Here is a 20,797-nt window from a genome sequence, read left to right as displayed (position 1 = left end):
CCAGAGGAATGGCCATAAAAAAAAAATCCTAAAATTAAAAAACCAGCAATTTTTAAACAAAGTAGAACCAAATTAGACATCATAAAAGGGAAACACACAAACAATAGAAACCAGTTACCTCAGAAGAAGCCTCAGCATGCATAGGTTCTTCAAACTCTCCACCAACATTATAATTACCCGTTGCCATAGATGCCTTAATACCATCCAACAAAGATATAACAGAAGCAAAATCAGATGCAAAGGATGCCTTCAATTCAGAAATTGCAAGCAATATAGACTTCTGGGAATCTTGCACTTCAACCAATTTTGATTGAATGGCAATAAGATCCTGATGCATATCTGATGAACTAGCAGCATCGTCATCAGGTGGATTTGTTGGCAAAAACTTGCTTTCAAAAGACAACCCTCTCAGAATAGGCAGTCTCATTTCTTCAGTAGTAGGCATTATGACATTAACATCATACTGCAAGAATCAATTTTTTTTTTAAACAGACGACACAAAATAACTGTAGCAAAGTAACTAGTTACCCAACTATAAAACAAACATAATAAAAAATAGAAAGAGAATGACAAAAAAAAAAAAACAAACAAACAAAATCATTACCTCTTCCTCCAACAAAACGTTATCAACCAAATACTGATATGACACACTTCCCCTGGTTGTCCAATTCAGAATCCTTGGAAACAAACAATTAACCCGTCTACACAACGCTTGAGAACAAGAAGGAATTGTCTCATATATCCATATAAGGAAAGCAATAGGGAAACCATAGCACTTATAACTATAGTTATCCAGTGACCCATCAGCTTTCCTAGGAACATAATCATACATGGCGTTCCTATCTTTCAAAACTGCTCGCATCACACACCTAGTTCTTTGCCACAACACTTTCCCAAAAGCAAACTTCTTCATCTCAGCGAAATTAGTATCAACCATGGCAAAGAAGGAGTTGTCAACACGAGTCTCAGTTTGTGTCCCGAACAAAAAATTGGCTAACAAATGAACAATAGCCAACTTAACGACAACCTCATCACCTTTCTTCTTCAAGTTTTTATCATTAAACGCACATGCAACCTCCTCTTTCCTAAGTTTTTCTTCCTTCTTGGGTTTACCTTCGTACAACGGAAAAAGAGATTTCCTAAGCCCTAAATCAGCCTCTTTGAACATGCCAAAGTCAACACTGCCCACACATTTCAAACCAGTAATGAGCGCAAACTCACTGATTGAGAACCTAACTAATGTGCCACCCAAGTTAAACCAAAACTCGGATTCTTCGTTTTTTTGATAAACCTCGAGGAGCAAAACACTATGAAATAACTGTGCCTGAAATGTAATATCAGACATATCCAAAAAGTGATCGAATGGAGTTCTTCGAAACATTGCTTTTTGTTTCGAACTTAAAACTACCTTAATCTCACTAATAACAGAAGGCTTATTCCACTGTTGGACTTTACTACCAAAACACCTATCATGTTTAATTCTGAAATGCGCATCCTAAAAACAAACATTGGAATCAATTACACACTGATAACATAACACTAAATAGAATAAACAAACTGTGAATAATATGAAGGGGGGGGGGGGGGGGAAACAAACAAGGTAACTAGGTACCTATTATAAAACAATAAACATAAACAATTAACTCGGTACCTATAAATCCAACAAAAAATTATAAAAAATAAAATAAAAAGAAAAGTGGAAAACATACAGAACAATGAAAAGTTAACATTAAAATAACAAAAAATTATAAAAGAAAATCAACACAAAAGTAACTAAGGACCACATGATAACCCATTACAAAACACTAAAACTTAAGAAACATAATAATACGATTAAACCATAAAAAGTAAACAGGAACCACAAAAAGAAAAGCAATGCCAAACACATATAAACTATGAACTTTAAAAAAAAAAAAACACTAAACATCAACAACTAACTAGGAACCTAAAAAGGCAAAAAAAAATTATAAAAAAAGAAAAAGAAAAGTGCATAACATACAGAACAGGGAAACTTAAAACATTAAAATAACAACAAATGATAAAAGTAAATCAATTGAAAAGAAACTAGGGACCACATGAGAACACATGACAAAAAAACTAAACATAATAAACATAATCATACACTTAAACCATATCAAAGAAACAAGGGACCACAAAAAGAAAACAATACCTGTAGAATGCACTTTGAACTTTGTTTATATATATGTTTTCCTAGTTACCTAGTTACTTTGAACTTTGTTAAATGTCGAACTGTGAATGTATGAAATCAGTAGTATACGTCAAGGAGTATGAGCAAGTTTTATCATTATTTCATTGACAAAACCACACACAAACACACATTTAGATATTTATATATATATATATATATAAATACATGCTCTAAACTTGAAGTTACAGCAAGCCAGAGCCAGTTTCATTATAATCTGATATCAAGATGAAGGCATATGATGTTAATCAAATATGTGGGAATTACATATATCATATAAGATTGCCCTCAAGGGAAAGATGCAGCAAAAAGGAAAAACATACATATACACATCGAAAACAAAAATCAAGGTAACTAGGTACCTTAACTCTACTCTGACGATCTTTCTTTGTCCCAGCAGCAGTTCTCTTGATCCTTGATGAATCCTTAACTTGAGGGGAAGAACGCAAACCGCCATCAACACTTGTTGATGAAGAACCAACATTACCTCCCTTAAATAACATAAACATAAATACAAAAAATGAAAATATTAACAATGAAAACAACATACAAAGAAATATACGATTCTAACTCAAATAAACAAAAATCAAACTAACAACCAAACCAAAACACTGAAAGAAACCAGATACCTTAACGTTAGGTCCTGCATTGTCGGTAGGAACTGTCGGAGTTCGAGGAGAACGACGCATACCGACGGCGTTCAAGACCGTTAGCCAAAATTTCTGAAAATTCCAGTCGACCAAATTTCTATTCAACAACTCCGATGACCAAAAACAACTCCGATCACCCCAAAATACTCATCAACAACACAGATCACCAAACCCAAATGGATGCAAAAAACTGAAAAAAAGAAAGAACACTCGGGAACAAAAGAAAAAAACTGAACGGAAAAAAAGTAAGTAAAAGTAAAACTGAAAAATTAAATAAAAGAAAATTACATAACTACATCTAGATTTAAAAAAAAAAATTATTAGAAATAAACATATGGCAAAATAAGACATCTTAACAAAAATATAGGAAAAAAAACCACAAAAGTGATTAAAAAGTATAAAAAGCCATCAAAAGATTAAGTTGAAAAAAAAGACATTTTTTAAAATATCATTTAAAAGTCTATATAAATGTAATTTCCACTTGATTATAGCACGAGGCTAACTCCTTTTACCATTTTTGACCAGCACAAAATAATAGCGTACGTACGTCTTACGCAAGATTAAGCGGCGGGGGCAATATGGTAAAAGCAAAGGAGAATGGAATTTGAGACGACGACGTTTTAAGTCGAAAACGAGAGAGGGATTTTGATCATTCCCTCGCTCTGGTGTTCAGTTCATACAAAGAAAAGAAGTCTTCTTTCTTCTTCTCTGTTTGGCGTATCCCAAAATATAATTCTCATTCAATGCAATTCTTCGGTCAAATTCCTAAGGCCACGAGATTTTCGTTGTCGTAATAACGCGTTATTTTTCTCCTCTTCCAACCTACCAAATCATATATTAGTATTCACCAAACCAATTTCATTTTTAGTTCAATTAAAATATTTATATTTGTAATTATTCAAATTAACTCCAACACAAACCAATTGCATTCCCTCTCTAAACCCTTCTCTTTTTCTACACCTTAACTATCTTGCTTTCTTCATCTTTTGTCAAAACCTTATCTCTAATCACTTGTTTATAATATATATTTATACATATATATAATTTTTTTTTTCTAGCAAGAAGAGTATTTCTATAATTTTCTTGCGCGCTCTTCGATTTTCTATGCAATTAGCAAAACAGGTTAGCTGATGTTCTTGATGTATTTCTGTTGTATATGTTTAATCTTTAAGCCTTGTTTGTTTCCTGAGAAAGTCTAGGGATATATATTTTTTGAATTACGTATTCCATACTTGTTTTTACATTTTGGAACAGGAATTGAATATTTGTCTGGTGTTTATACCTGGTTAATTAGGTGTAGATTAGAACAGTATTTGAAGTTGAAGCATTCAGGAAAAAAAATGGGAGGGGTTTGTTCAGGAGGTACTACTAAGCGAAGCATAAAACCTGAAGGAAATAGTACTTTGGGATTTTCTGGGAAACTGAAGAAAACGAACAGCGCTGTTAAGCCGAAAGAGAAGTCGTATTCATACTCTGATGCATATAATTCCGGTAAAACACAGCAGACTTACGGTCCCGACGATCGACGATTGTCGTTTTCTAGCGAATTAAAGCCGTCAACACCGGCCAGAACGGGAGTTACCAAGGTATGTTATTGTTATGGGTATATCTGTTTTTGATTTCGAACTTTACCAATGGGGCAATTTTGATGAGAAGAAACACCTTATTGAAGGATATTGTTGTTCTTCGTTCTCAAGAGAAGAATGATCTGAGCGTTATGCAAGGAGTGAATTTCTTTTACGAACAAGAAACCGAAAACCTCTTTAAGTTGAAACTAGTGGCTTGCCATCTTAATTTGGAACGCAAAATTTTTCTGTCATGTGAAGAATTTTCAAGTGCTTTCGATCTGCATACATGATCATCAAAATAAACAAGGGTGGAACTGAACTATGTTTCCTAGTTAGTGTTAGAATGTAATATGATTTAAATCTTCTTAGACTGACAATTTCCATTTGATTTGAGGCGAATAAATGGAAATTTGAACTAGAAAACAAAGGTTATCTAAATTTCGTTATGAATAATCTTACTTGTTTTCTTGAGTGTTTTAGTTCTCTTACTGTAAACAATGGTGAAGAGAATAATTGTCTTATTTTTTTAATTGAGAAAATAGCATATATTTATACACAACTTAGAAAAGCTATTCTAGGAAATTAAGAGAATAAAAGAAACTAATTAGCCTAATTTCTAGCTAACATATTAGAGCTAATATACATATCTAACACTCCCCTCAAGTTGGAGCATATATGTTAATCATGCCCAGTTTGTTACAAAAATAATCAACCCACACCCCATTAAAAGGTTTTGTGAAGATGTCCCCTAGTTGCTCTCCAGTCTTCACATACCTTGTAAAAATTAAACCTTGTTGAATCTTCTCACGAACAAAATGGCAATCAATTTCGATGTGTTTAGTCTGCTCATGAAACACAAGATTAGATGCAATATGAAGAGCAGCCTGGTTATCACACCACAACTTTGCTGGTACTGAAGTTTTGAGTCCTACTTCAGTCAATAGCTGATATATCCATATTATCTCACACACAGATTGTGCCATAACTCTATATTCTGACTCTGCACTGGATTGTGTCACAACATTATGCTTCTTACTTTTCCAAGAGACCAAATTTTCTCAAACAAAAATGCAGTAACCTGAAGTGGATCTTCTATCTTCCTTGGAACTTGCCTAATCTGCATATGAGAAACACTCAATATCAGTGTGCCCATGATCTATGTACATGATGCCTCGTCCTGGTGCTCCATTCAAGTAACACAAAATTTGCTCTAATGCTGCCCAATGATGAATTGTTGGAGATGACATAAACTGACTGACCACACTAACAGAGAATGCAATATCTGGACGAGTCACAATAAGATAATTCAACTTTCCAACCAACCTGCGATACTTTTCAGGGTCTTCAAATGGTTCCCCATCTCTTGTAAGGTGCACAACAGTATTCATTGGAGTACTACAAGACTTTGCTCCCAACTTTCCTGTCTTAGTCAGCAAATTAAGTATATACTTTCTTTGAGATAGAAAAATACCTTGTCTACTACGAGTGACTTCAACTCCCAAGAAATGCCTGAGCACCCCCAAATCTTTCGTGTGAAATTGAGTATGAATGTAAGATTTAAGAGATGAGATTCCTCTAGTATCATTTCCAGCTTTAACAATGTCATCCACATATACAACTTACCGAATGATACCAACAGATGATCGCTTATAGAACATAGAATGGTCTGACTTACTCTTCAACATTCCAAATTTCTCAACAACATGACTAAATATACCAAACCAAGCACGAGGACTTTGTTCAAACCATATAAAGATTTTCGAAGACGACATACTCTCCTTGACTCCCCTTAGCAACAAAACCATGAGGTTGCTCCATATATACCTCCTCCTGAAGATCACCATGAAGAAAAACATTTTTGATATCTAACTGATGTAAATGCCAATGGTGAGTAGCGGCCATAGAAATAAACAACCGAACAAATGTCAACTTAGTAACAGGAGAAAAAGTATCACAATAGTCCACTCCATAGGTTTGAGCATAACCCTTAGCAACAAGACGGGCCTTTAAGTGAGCAATTGAGCCATCTGGATTAACCTTAACAGTGAATACCCATTTGCACCCTATGGTCTGTTTTCCGGAAGGTAAATCAACCAAGTTCCAAGTACTATTTTCATCTAAAGCGTTCATCTCTTCTACCATTGCATTATGCCAACCAAGATGAGATATGACTTCACGAATAATTTTAGGAATCAAGATAGAATCAAGGGAAGCAATAAAAGAGAAAGAAGAAGATGACAAGTGATTATAAGAAACGAAAGAAGAAATACGATAAGTGTACTGATGTTTACCTTTTTGTAATGCAATGGGAAGATCATCGCTCGAGTCTGGATTAGATGACGAAGAAGCAGGTGCAGGACATGAAACAGGAGGTGGACGCCTGGAGTACACTTTAATAGAAGGCGGAGGAATGTCAGGAGTTGTAGCAGAGGCAGGTTGAGGATTAGGAGAGTTGTTGTGTGTTGAGTCTGAGATAGGTGGAGAAATAGGAGACTCATTAGAACATGTGTCTGGGTCGGAAGATGTGGTAGAATACACCAGCAAATCATCGTTCTCCCCCCGATGAGGAGTAGATGAAGACGAAAAATATGGTGTATTTTGCATGAAGGTAATATCAATGGAGACAAGATATTTATTAAGATCGGGACAGTAACTCCGATATCCTTTTTGAAGACGAGAATAACCGAGAAAGACAAACTTTAATGATTTAGGATTTAATTTGGGGACATGTGGACGAACATCTCGAACAAACACAAACACTACCAAATATCCTAGGGTCAACAGGAAACAATGACTTGCCAGGAAAAAGAATTTTATATGGGATCTCACCATTAAGAACAGAAGATGACATGCGATTAATAAGAACATGCGGTGGAAACGACATCGGCCCAAAAAGGTTTAGGAACATGCATTTGAAACAAGAGGCTCGTGCAGTTTCAAGTAGAAGTCTGTTTTTATATTCTGCTACACCATTTTGAGATGCAGTATCAACGCAAGAAGTTTCATGAAGCATGCCACTAGAGACCATATAAGACTGAAAAAGAGCATATGTATATTCTTTGGCATTATCACTTCGCAAAGTACGAACAGAAACATTAAATTGATTTTTGATCTCAACACAAAATGCACAAAATATAGAAAACAACCCAGAACGATTTTTAATTAAATATAACCAAGTTACACGAGAATAATCATCCACAAAAGTAACAAGATACCTGAATCCAAGTTTAGATAAAATAGGAGAAGGACCCTAAACATCAGAATAAACTAATTCAAAAGGAACACTAGCACGTTTATTGACTCGAGGACTCGAACTAAGACGATGATGTTTAGCAAACTAACACGACTTGCAATCTAATGAAGACATTTTGCTAAATTGGGGACAAAGTTTCTTGAACAAAGGAAGGGATGGATGGCCCAACCGACAATGAGCCTCAAAAGTGGAAGCGACACTCGAACAAGCAATAGAAGTTGGTGGCAGTGGATCAAGAACATATAAGTCGCCAGATTCATGTTCTTTACCAATAATCTTCTTCGTCATAAGATCCTGAAATAAACAATGATTGAGAAAGAATGAGATGCAACAATTTAGATTTCGAGTGAGTTGGCTAACAGAAAGCAAATTAAAGGATAAATTAAGTAAGTGTAAGACTGATGACAAAGTAAGCAGAGGTCTAGGAGTAATGGTGCTAGATCCACGAACAGAGGATGATGATCCATTAGCTAAGGTAACAGTAGAAATGAGATTGAGATTGAAAAGTAGAAAAGAGATTGGAATTTCTGTAGCACCAGAATCAATGACCCATTTTGAGGATGTGGAAAGAAGGCATGCATTTGAGTTACCTGAATCAGCAATAGCGGTGACAGAAGGAGATGAAGACTTAAGTGATCCCTGGTACCGTGAGTACTTGGCAAATTCATCAGTAGAAATAACGATCGATTTGTCAGATGCATCACTAGTGCTTGCAACATTAGCGAACTTTCTTTGCTGATTTTTAAATTGCAACTTTCTACACTCAAATTTGGTGTGACTAGGCTTTTTACAATAGTTGCAAAAAATGCCTCCAGAATCTGATGTTCGATTGTCAGACCCTTGTGGATATCCCCATTTCTGTCCACTTGAGGTAGAAGATCTCCCAGGCGCATTACTATTACTGCCACTTACCAAAGCACTAGTAAGCGGAGCAGATGGAGTAGTTTGAGTGCGGAGAACACGACTAAAGACATCTTGCAAAGATGAGATGTCAGACCTAGAAAGAACTTGTGTTTTCGCAGAATCAAATTCAGGGGAGAGCCCCGCTAGAAAGCTCATGATAGCCATCTGCTCCCGCTGACGTTGTTGAACCTTCACATCAGGACTAAAGGGCAACAACGTATTAAGTTCCTCATATGTCTTCTTGAATGCCATAAAATAGTTTATGAGGGATTGATTTTGTTATCCGCATGATAAAATGCTTTGCACACGTCATACATACGGGAGAGATTTCCTTTTCAAGAGTACAAATTTTTTAAATAATCCATTAGTTCTTTAACAAATTCACAGTGATTGATCAAACCAATTACCTCATTGTCAATAGAATTTCGAATCTGAAAGAATAAGCGAACATCATCCCCAAGTCATGTCACTTCGAATATGATTTTGGAGGATCACTAGTCAAGTGATCATCTTTGTCAATACTCCATAGATAGAGGCGAATAATCTTGCTCCAATCCAAATAGTTTGAACCATTGAGTTTATGGTCGGTAATTTTAGACATTACCGGCACCATATTCGTCACAATAGCTGACTTATTTTCTGCTATAATCCTAAAACAGCGAAGTAAGAACAAAGAGATAAAGAAGGAAGAATCACACCAAAGGATGACAAACAAACCTCAACGATCACAAAAGAAGAAAGCGATGGTAGAAACGAATGCACCACAGGGTCAGAAACACCAAAAAAGTCAACTGGCAGAGAAACGGCTGGAAAAAGGGATCTCACGCATGCTCACGCATCGGCGCATGGGTGTTGTCGCAGAAACTTCAGGCGACGCGTGTGGCTCACGCGCTACGATTCCGGCCACCAAACTCCAGGGTTCTGCAGATCGGCGGCTGGGCAGTCCGTTGGTGCCGGCGGTGAGAGTTCACAAGCTCTCTAAATGTGTTTTATGAAAAATGAACCCTAAGGAGGATGAAGAACAAACCCTAATTGCAAATCCCAATTTTGTGATAAACCCTAATTTCGAATTTTACTCTGATACCATGTAAACAATAGTGAAGAGAATAATTGTCTTGTTTATTTCATTGAGAAAATAACATATATTTATACACAACTTAGGAAAGCTATCTTAGGAAATTAAGAGAATTAAGGAAACTAATTAGCCTAATTTCTAGCTAATTTTACCGCTAACATATTACAGCCAATATACATATCTAACACTTACCATCTTAATGTTGCATTTCTTTTTTTAGGTAGCACAAAAGAGCTCAGTCATAGGAAGAGCTGGCATTGTTGGACTGGAGAGGGCAGTAGAAGTATTAGATACACTTGGAAGTAGCATGTCGAATTTGAATGCCAGTGGTGGCTTTATCAGTGGCGTGACAAGGGGGAATAGAATATCGATTTTGGCATTTGAAGTGGCTAATACAATTGCTAAGGGTGCAAATTTATTTCAATCACTTTCAGAAGAAAATGTCCAGTTACTGAAGAAAGATATTTTAAATTCTCAAGGAGTTCAACTATTAGTTTCCACAGACATGAAGGAGTTGCTAAGTATCGCCGCATCTGATAAAAGGTGGTTATTTGTTTTAGAGAGTGATTTAGTTTTCTATTCCTTTTATGTCAGAGAAATTAAATTAGCTTGCAGCAATTTTCAAATTATACTTTCTGAATGCATATTTCATGTGTATTTAACAGGGAAGAGCTTGATGTTTTTTCACGGGAAGTGATTAGATTTGGAGATCTATGTAAAGATCCACAGTGGCACAACCTCCATCGCTTCTTTTCCGGGTAATTTTCCTGATATGATTTATTATGGGATGATCTCTCTACAGACAATGTGAATGATAGTTGAATCATTTTAATGTTTCAGATTAGATTCAGAGAATTCGATTCACACACAGCAAAGAGCAGGGGCAGAAATGGCGATGCGGGAGTTAACTGTTCTTGCTCAACACACTTCCGTAAGTGAAATTTTGAATTTTTATATTGATTTAAGCTTAGTATTGATAGATGGTGTCAGCTTCTGTATAATTCTGTTGGAGTTTCTTTAATTTTATGAATTTTAGAATAAATGTTTTGATGCTTTTTGTTGAACATGTAGAGTGGCTGCAAGATTTCGGCTTCTTTTTTTTCTTTTTTAGTTTTTATTTATATACATTTTATGACAGCTAACCTAAAAATATGTTTTCAATGCATGATAAATGGGTGCAATTGACCGCTTTGTTTTACAACATATACCTACTTTGACCGTTGAAGAAGCTAATTCCTTTTTAATGTGTAGGAACTATACCATGAATTTAATTCTTTGGACAGATTTGAACAAGATTACCAGCAAAAGGTTGAGGAAGTGGAAGCCTTGAATCTCCAACGAAGAGGTTGGACGCAGGAATTATTTTTCATTTTCTCATGTCCAGTTTTCCTTATTTCTTGAGTTTAAACTGTAGATTTGATGACATCTTTAGGAAGTTTTTGTCTTTTTATGGTTTATACACCTTTATTGGTGCTTGAGTCGGTTTTTCATTCTGGTTAAATGCACTTATACATTCTTAATAGACATCGATTGCATTTGCATGTCATGCTTAAGTAATACTACTTAAATAGTAGCCTGTTTGATTATATAAGAGAACCTAAAAATTTCCTTTATCCCGAGTTCTGGTATTCTCTTTTAATCTTTACATGAAATGATTGACATAGACCCTTTTTGTGCCTGTGGGTAATTTAAAAAAAATAATTATCAAAAAACACACTTGTGCTGCATACGCTTCATCTATGATCTAATTTTGGTTTCATGTCCAACAGTCTAATTGTTTTTCATCACCAATTTGATGTCAGAATGTGATTCGCAGATGAACTCTGAACCCGAGGGTACTGATTTTGTTAATTTCTTTCTACTTGTAGGAGAGAGTCTTAAGATTTTACACAGTGAGTTAAAACAACAAAGAAAGCTTGTAAAGACCTTGAAAAAGAAATCTCTTTGGTCTAGAAATTTGGAGGAGGTATACTGTTTTATCCACCACTTATTACATTGCTAAAACACTTCACTGTGGTATTTGGAAATCCTTTTGGGAATAATTAATTTTTTTTATCTTATCTATGTGCTGGAAGCTATTTTTAAATTGTGATTTTCATTGCTGCTGTTGTCATCGTTGCTTGCATTTTATTATTTTGAAATTATATTGTTTTTACTTCATTGAGTGATATAGATGATAGTTGAAATGAAACTGCTTCGGATGCGTGTATGTCCAAAAAAGTGAAAAACACACATCCACCTATGATATATAAAATTCAAATACAACCATGGTCATGAAAATTTACCCAAACTTCAGAATTATTTACCTTCAAAGTACACACATTACTTGTTTGTTTCCTTTTTTTTAAAAAAAAAAATAAGTTGATCTCAAATTTATTTTCCTCTTTGCAGATTGTGGAGAAGCTTGTAGACATTGTTACTCATACACATCAAGCAATCTCTGAAGCTTTTGGCAATAATGGTACAAAATAATTCTTAAGTTGATTGATAAGTGGGTTTAAATAATAAGCAATAGTATGGTGCATATCAGTTTGAAAATTTGCTCTTAGCATTTTAATCGATTCAATTAGTTGTGCTCAAAGTTTGTTGACCATCGACTTGAAACTTGTTCCATTGGCCCCTCAGTACTCAGTATTATGCAAAAGAGTTGTAAGACAGCTTTCAGTTCCCTTGTTTTGTTTGGCGATGAACATATCATCACTAAGTAATATACAAACTTGAAATATATACTAACATGCATTACTGATTATCTTCCCAGCATATGCCACACACGTTAAGGACTTAGAGTTTGTGGCTTTGATAACTTATACTTCAAATGATACTCTATATTATTAAGATTTTATATGTATATTAACATATATATACTTCAGATCTTTTCTAATATTAAATTTTTGGATGGTAGTTTTGGTTCTTAAAAGTTTCTTTCATGGCAGGTCTGGTGTTTAGTGCCAATCAAAGGAAAGATCCTTCAAGGCTGGGTATCGCTGGTCTTGCATTACACTATGCCAATGTCATCAATCAGATAGATAACATTGTAATTTTAATTCTGATCTTTTCCTCCCTTGGTTGCTTGATTCATATAATTACCATGCATTTTGCCAATCTGTAGTTTGCTTAATACATGAAAATTGTTCTGCTTTAGGCATCTCGACCCACCTCCCTCCCTCCAAATATGAGGGACACATTATACAATGGGTTGCCAAACAGTGTCAAGACAGCTTTACGATCCCGATTGCAGGCTCTTGATGCAAAAGAACAGGTACGTATCTGTGTAAAGGTGAATAATGGGGTTTTTATATTATACAGGAGTGTGCGTCATTTCTTGTATTATCAACACATTCCTTCCAATGTAATAAACGAATTTTTCTTATTTATATTTCAATGACAATTGATGTTGTTTATGTAATTGCTCCACGTTTTGTTTCTGTAGCTTTCAGTTTCTCAGATTAAGGCTGAAATGGAAAAAACTCTTCACTGGCTGGTTCCAGTTGCTACCAATACTAACAAGTGCGTTAGTTGAAGTATTTTCAAAATTTTGTAAATAGTTTCCTATCTTTTTTTATATCGCTTTCACTCTTGCAATGTACTTAATACTTTTTTTACTATTGGTGGCAGAGCACATCAGGGTTTTGGATGGGTTGGAGAATGGGCAAATTCTGGGTACGTAGGCAACCACTATCCATCTGTTTGGGTCTTTTATTCAATTGAAAAGCATAAGAAGTATCTTCGCTTATTATGTAATTTTGGCATGTTTACTTCATATAACAGTCCGGAATTCGGCAAGAGCACAAATGCGCACAACAGCATGATTCGTCTTCAGTCACTTTATCATGCTGATAAGCAGAAAACAGATCTATACATCCTCGAACTGGTCACATTGCTTCACCAACTAATTTTCATAGTTAGACATAAAGACAATGGATCAAAGCTTCCACCTGCAAGGTCTCCAACTCGGAAGGGAGTGAATTTACCGGGCAGAATGCAAAGGCTTCTATCCTTGGATTTTGGTATTAAATCTCACAAAGCTCAACTGTCACAGGAAGATAGAAATTTGTTGGATGATGTGACGGGGAGGAGGAAAGGGATCTTAGGAGTGAGCAAAAGTCAGGAGTTTATTATTGTGAAGAAGAGAGATAACAGGTTTTGGGCTTTGAGTAGGAGCACAGGGAGTTCACCTAATAGGGAGATGGCTGCGAGACGAAACTCGGAGCATTGCAACAATGTTTTGGATGTTATGGATGGATTAGATACGACATTTTGAGAGCCTAAAACACCACATTCATGGTTCATTATTTTTCTTGTCAATTATACCAAAGTTTCGTTGTAAATATATCTGAATGTGAGCGAGTTCTCATCTTGTATATAACTTTTATACATGGTGCTTTAGTATTATACTATAATATATTTTTTAATAAAAAAAATTAGACTATTAAAATTAGGGATCAGATGGCTCAAATAGGTGCCCAATGTCGTAACAGGCTCCGGGACAGCACGCATCTCGCATCATTGCAAGCACTGACCACTTATACACATCCCGTTTCTGCCTGAAGGATCAGTATTTGTAAACATTAACATCTTTTTTATATTCTCATCGTATACATTAGCATCTTTCAATTGTCAATGTGGTATTCGTTAGATTTCACATCAACAAATAGCTCACCAGTATCGTGTTTTATTCAAGGCAATGGAAAATAGTTGAGATAGTACCCCCTTAGACGATTGAAAGATATGTAAATATAGTGTTATATTTGGCACAAAAAGTCAATAATTAATATATTCGGTACAACTTTTACAGTTGTACTCTAATGCACAATTATCAAATATAACTTGTTTTTATTAATGTTTATTTAATATTTATTGAAAATATGAAAAAAATTCATTTATTTTATTATTATCTAAAAATTTAATTATATAAAAAGTCTTCATTTACAAAGTAATAAAAAGTATTAAAAATGTCATAAAAGTAAATAAAAAACTAATAAATTGATGTTGCTTTAAATATACATCATGCTATATTTTGTACCAAATTTGACATAATTTTTAGCATGTGCTAAATTTGGTACAACTTTTGGATACATCATTGAAGCAATGTTTTTGTAGAGTGCTATATTTTGGTACATCACTAATTTGACACTTCATTAAAGATGCTCTAAGTTTGACGTAGTTGCTCCATTAGCCATCTTGATCCCCTTTGATCTCACAAATTTCTACAACACAAGAAGAAAACACAAAAGAGGAACAAAAGTGTAAACGATTCACAATACCACCACATTACACCTTTAGCACTCATGCACTTGTGTTATTACATGCTATTCCACCCTATAGGGATAGAATTGGGCTTATTGGGCATATGTCATTAATTGGTGGACTATAGCTTAATGGGGCAACTAATAGTCATTATGGTGCATCCATGTGCCCAAAGTTCAATTATCAAGTGGTGAAGTCAACAATTGCTGAGATGATCGTTCGTAAGCACTAACAACCTACATAACAAAGAAAAAGGACCGTAAAAGCCTTGGACATCAGAGTGGAACCAACCATAGGGATTCCAATAATCAAGCCAATAAACAATTCGATATGTTATAATAAAGATAACAAAATGAATACCACCTATCTTCGTTGTGTTGGTTTTTGATTGCATGTGTATGAGTACAGCAGAAGCGTGATATCTCATTTCTTTATAAAAATAGAAAATAAACATTTCATTTTTACATGAGATAAATTTTACTGTAGCAACCATAACTAAAATGAGATCTTCTCATGCACATGGATCTAATGAAAAATAACAAAGAGCATGGATAGAGGAAAATACCTCAATAGGACATGAGGTGAATATCAAACTTTTGCTACACGTATCACCTATTTCAAACTATATATTGCACCAGCAAAGAGGATATGTGTTCTCTTTTTTTCAATTGTGAATTTTAATGCACACATTGGTATCTCAACCCATGAGAGTGTGTATGCTTATGTGAGATGTAAAAATTAACTCACAAAGCTTTCTTGCTCTTATACTTGAGCATGAGCTATAGGGAGAGTAAAAGAGAAATTTGCTTGGTGAAAAAGTTAGTCCTTCTCTTCTGATGTGTGTCGTATACCGTACCAAATTTAATAATTATTTTATTTAAGATTATACCAACTATTTTATATAATGGTAGTAATAGTTGATCCCACCAGAACTATTAGTTCAATTTATCATTCAAGAATCAAGAAGTTAATGAAAATGAGGTTTTGAGAATTTAAGAATTAAAAAGAAACAAGAAAAAACACAAAAAAGAATTCAGTATTAGAAGATAGTTAAGATGTCATTCTCCACCACTAAACATTCATTAAAGTATTTAATAACAACATATATTGATCTATATTCTCTATCAAATTACCAACTGTAGATAACACGAAACCGTCATCACCCCAAAGGAAAACACTATTAATTAATTCTATTCACTAAACAACCTAAATAAAAACACAAAATATTTAATTTAATAAAAACATTAAGTTCAATAGAGATAAGTTGATCTAAGTAATAAATCCATAAGCATGAAATTCATTTAATCTATGTTATATTCTTCATCATAATTAAAAGAAACTGTGACATGACTCTTAATTACAGTTTATCACACTAACCTAGAATTCTAAACGATTAGGTGAATAGAAATTCTAAGATGATAGTATATTGAAGCGAAACCCTATTTAGAGACCCTCTAAACAGGATTAAAACAACAATCATGAAATTAAGCACAAAAGAATATAATTGTTGACACTGTTTTTCGTCAACTTAACATAAGAGCATGGATTCAAGAATAGAGATATAATCAAATAAATAACACCATATTTTATAGTGGTTCGGCCCCAAAAAGATGACCTATGTCCACTTAGTCACTTTTATTAATATTTAAGCTTGAAGAACCATAGTTGTCGGCGAACTTGCATCGCCGGTTGTTCTATAGTCCTCATTCGCTTTACATTACATAAGGACTGTGTTTACAAGAAAGATCATTTGGCATTATCAATTGCCCCCCTATTTCTATCCCATCTCCTCTTATTTATAGTGAGGAGTTTAGGATTACAATTAGATCATGGGCTTAAGTTATTAGGCTTGGCCCGCAAATAATACATTACAACAGAAATACAGTTATATTTTGATAAATGACAAGTTTGTACTCCTTTGCTAACTCTGTTAGCGTGGATGTTGTGTGTTGAACGAACATGATCCTCCTGTTAGCGTGTAATGGTTTGCCTTGTGCGAACAGAGGTGAAATAACTTGCCTTGTGCGAACAGAGGTTGAGGAATGCGGCTGCGCGACCAAATCCCTCCTGTTAGCGATTGGTAGTCTGCTTTGTACTCTGTGAGAACATGAACCATTTTGCACTTCGTGAGAACATGAACTACTTTGCACTTCGTGAGAACATGAGCCATTTTGCACTGCGTGAGAACATGAACTATTTTGCACTACGTGAGAACAAGAACTACTTTGCACTTCGTGAGAACATGAACTACTTTGCACTTCGTGAGAATAGGAAGGCAAAGTGTTCTCTTCGTCATCCCTTCATAATTGCTATTTATTTTTATTTTTTAAATGTCATAAATGTTCAAAAAATGGGTATAACGTTTGCCCCCCAAGTCAGTTTTTGTGCTTTGCGCAATTCTGACTTAGTTATGCGAACAATTTCCCCATTCATTTTTGGTTATATACTTATATGACATTTAAATAAAATATCATTTTCAAGATCACTTCTCTAATCGTTCCAAAGACATTTTATTTTGACAGCAACTTGTTGGGCTTGTACTCTGTTGCACTCCTAAAATGAATTATAGGCCCATTAGGTTATAGGACCCTTAGGCCCGTTGCTTTGAAAACCCTAAGCCCATTGGTTCGGGTCTTGCGGTTCTCTTAGAGAAGCAATAGCAAACAGCCGCCGACCCTTTATGTGTTGAGAATATCGACGCCGTGAGAGGAGAAGGGTCGACCTGCTGCTCAACGCCGACGTCTCCGGAGAAAAAGAAGCATCGCCGAGGATCACCACCATCTAGCTTATTTTCTTCATCGGGTATGCACTCCTACTTTATGCACTTGATTGTAATTTCGGCCCTCTTATCCTCTTCAAAATTTTAAAATATTCTGCCTAAGCCTCCAATACTTTGCTTTTGGGGGGCCACACATTCAAGTTCCTTGGAGGTCTCGGGCTTACCTTGCTGCCTCATTTCCATTAATAGTCCCTTATAAATGTATATGCATGAACAGAGATTTCTTTATACTTGTTCACGAACGAATAGAGATTTTTTCTTTTTATGTAAAGCTAATGAACAGATCCTTCACTTCTGATCGCTTCTTGTGTATTGAAGTCGTGAGGTAAAGACGACCAAGAGACTATGTTCCTTCTTTGGCTCTTTGCCATTAGCCTTGAACGAACTAATTTCAATAAGAAGTCCATAGAAGAACATAAACCTGTCTTTGACTTAACCATTACACCTGTTAGAACAAGTAAGTCCCATGTCCATTGATATAGGCCCATAAACGAACAAGTATTTCAGTTCGTCTACACCCATATGATTACAGTCCATTAGTTTCTGATACAAGCGAACATGATTCTTGTGATTGATATGAATATGTTTGTTCTCTATAAGCTTTTGTATACCAATAACTTGCGAACAGGTACATACCAAGTGACCTTGTTTTGCTCTCTACATATGCGAATGGAGTTTCTGTCTTGATACAAGTTATACTAACAACCATCATCCTTTTTTGCCTCGTAAAAGCATTCAAACGAACAGGCTATCCTTACGAATTCTAATCGCTCTTCGTGTGTTCTGTTCATAGGTAGTAGCTTTATAAAACTTCCTCAAATTTCTGTGTTCCAATGAATGACCCTAGGTGAAAACTAAATTTCTTGTTCGCCGACCATAGAGTATTACGAACAAGCAAGAAATTTTCATTTGTAGTTTCTCATGTTATATCTCTTCTACTTCTTGCCTTCTGTACTATACGCGATCAACCACTTTTTGTTACAAACATAGATGAACTGCTAGCCTCCATGTTCGCCTCTTGCACAGGATAAACATGACGGAACATGAAGATTTTTTTTTATATAGACAAAGCAAACGAACATAATTTTTTTTGATCACCTTTGTTCCTCTGTGTACGAGCATAGGCGAACAAAGCATTTCACCATGCTTGGGTTTACCTCACTTCAGTTTCATAGGGATGTAAACGAACAATTAGTCTCTGTTCATTCCCTACATAAAAATTAAAATCTCAACTGGTATGTGTGGGTAGGCCTAGCGCGAAAAGGATCCTAGGTAGCTCCACGTTGTCTTATGCGAATAGGTTCTCACAACCCATGCGATTCATTGCTTGTTCGCCCAATCATTGAACGATTCAAAATACAAACAAGATCCTATGATTCACAACCTCAACCTCTTGCCAATGAATGTAAGCACACACTTAGCAATTTTTCTTAACTACCCGAACAGTCATCACACGTATTTTCCTTAAGTCGAAGTTTCTAGTGTCTTGTAAACAGAGTGTTTGAATCAACCCATAAACGAACAGGATGCTTGAACTAGCCTTTAAACGAGCAGGTTTCTTGAACTAACCCATAAACGAACAGGATGCTTGAACTAGCCTTTAAACGAACAGGATGCTTGAACTAGCCTTTAAACGAACAGGATGCCTGAACTAACCCATTAAACGAACAGGTTGCTTGAACTAGCCTTTAAACGAACAGGATGCCTGAACTAACCCATTAAACGAACAGGTTGCTTGAACTCCTTTTATGAGCGAGTTTCCTTGTTCTCCCCAAGTATAGATTCTTTTGCAAGCTAGCTTATTCATGTGTTTTAGTACCTTTTCAGTTCTGTTCACCCTAGCTATACACTTATGGGCGAACAAGCCTCATATTGTGTATGTGCGAACATAATCTCACTTTTTCCTCTCATTTTCAGGTACTGGTTTTGCTTGGTCTTTGAGGAGTCCGGTTTCTTTTACAATCCAGTTAGGCCTCTTTCTTTGAAGTGTATAGGGATCTGTTCGTCCCTATTTGCTTCTGATCTAGTACCAAGTCCATGCCTCCCAAGAAATCAAGAGCGTTAAGGAAGAGGAAAAAAGTTGATTATACCGAAAAAGAGCTTGGAGAAATCTTTAGCTCGGATGGTTTTGTGACACCGAGATCCGCCTTTTCTACAAGTGACTTTTCCCATTTAATAGATAAATATGGACTCATTGTCGAGCTTGGGCTTAGAGTCCCTACTAATGACGAGCATGCAGGCTCCCCACCCGACCCCACCCGACATGTATATCGCTTGGAGTCCCATGCATTGCCAAGCAGGGGCTTTCCTTCCACTTCATTCATACTTTGTGGAAATATGTGACTATTTTTTAATAGCCCCATTTCAACTAACGCCGAACAACTACAAACTATTGGTACTGTTGCGTATTCTGTATAGAGTGCTAGATGGGCCTCCCCCTAATGCTTTGGAGGTTCACTTCTTGTTCAATCTCAAGTCCAATCGTGTATCGGGTTATGAAGGATTCTACCACTTGTGTAGCTATTCTGGTGGGGAAGTCCTTAGGAGTGGTGTTTCCAACCCTGGTCGCTACTTTAATCAATACTTTTTTACCAATGCCTTCCATTTTGAGCATAGGTAATTTCGTGATATTGGTAAGTATCTGATCATTTCCCTTTCAATAGTTTTATGTTCGCTTCCTTCACGTTAAGCTTATTTTGCTCGCCTAACTTGTTGTTTTAGGTCGTTATAGGCGACCGACTCCAACCTCTGAGATGCGAGAGCGTCTTTCTTAGTTACGTCGATTGGAGAGCAAGTATATGAATGTGTCTTTCCTTATCAATGATGACCATTTATGATTGATAGGTCTACTTGAGCCACACCAGCCATTGGATCATCTATCGCCGCCTCCGGAGTTTGACTACGTTCCCTTTTCTGAAGTTCGAGAGTCTATACAAGAGAGGCGATCAGAAGAGGTTTTTGTTGTACGTGACGAGCCTGAGTCAGTTCACTTCAAGGTTTCATCTGCTTGCTCTTCCCCAAGAAGTCTTTGTTCTAGGTTGCCCAACTGTTCAGAGTTTGACTTATCGCAAGTGCCTCTCCCTTCTGAAACTTTTAGTGACGTGGGAGGTCTTGGT

General features: G+C 35.8%; 1 protein-coding gene across 1 annotated transcript; it reads left to right on the top strand.

The window, feature by feature from the left end:
* The first annotated feature begins 3,558 nt into the window (after nt 1-3,558).
* On the top strand, nt 3,559-14,093 carry LOC133805277 (protein PSK SIMULATOR 2). Its single transcript, XM_062243411.1, has 13 exons — nt 3,559-3,978; nt 4,151-4,442; nt 9,876-10,198; nt 10,321-10,413; nt 10,496-10,586; nt 10,907-11,000; nt 11,524-11,621; nt 12,047-12,116; nt 12,589-12,689; nt 12,798-12,914; nt 13,086-13,162; nt 13,271-13,315; nt 13,424-14,093. Exons 2-13 carry the CDS (start codon nt 4,197-4,199, stop codon nt 13,914-13,916), a joined length of 1,848 nt encoding a protein of 615 aa, XP_062099395.1. The 5' UTR covers nt 3,559-3,978; nt 4,151-4,196; the 3' UTR covers nt 13,917-14,093.
* Nucleotides 14,094-20,797: the final 6,704 nt, after the last annotated feature.

Source organism: Humulus lupulus, chromosome X (genome assembly GCF_963169125.1).
Source record: "Humulus lupulus chromosome X, drHumLupu1.1, whole genome shotgun sequence".
NCBI lineage: Eukaryota > Viridiplantae > Streptophyta > Magnoliopsida > Rosales > Cannabaceae > Humulus > Humulus lupulus.
This window is presented reverse-complemented; position numbering and strand designations above follow the sequence as displayed.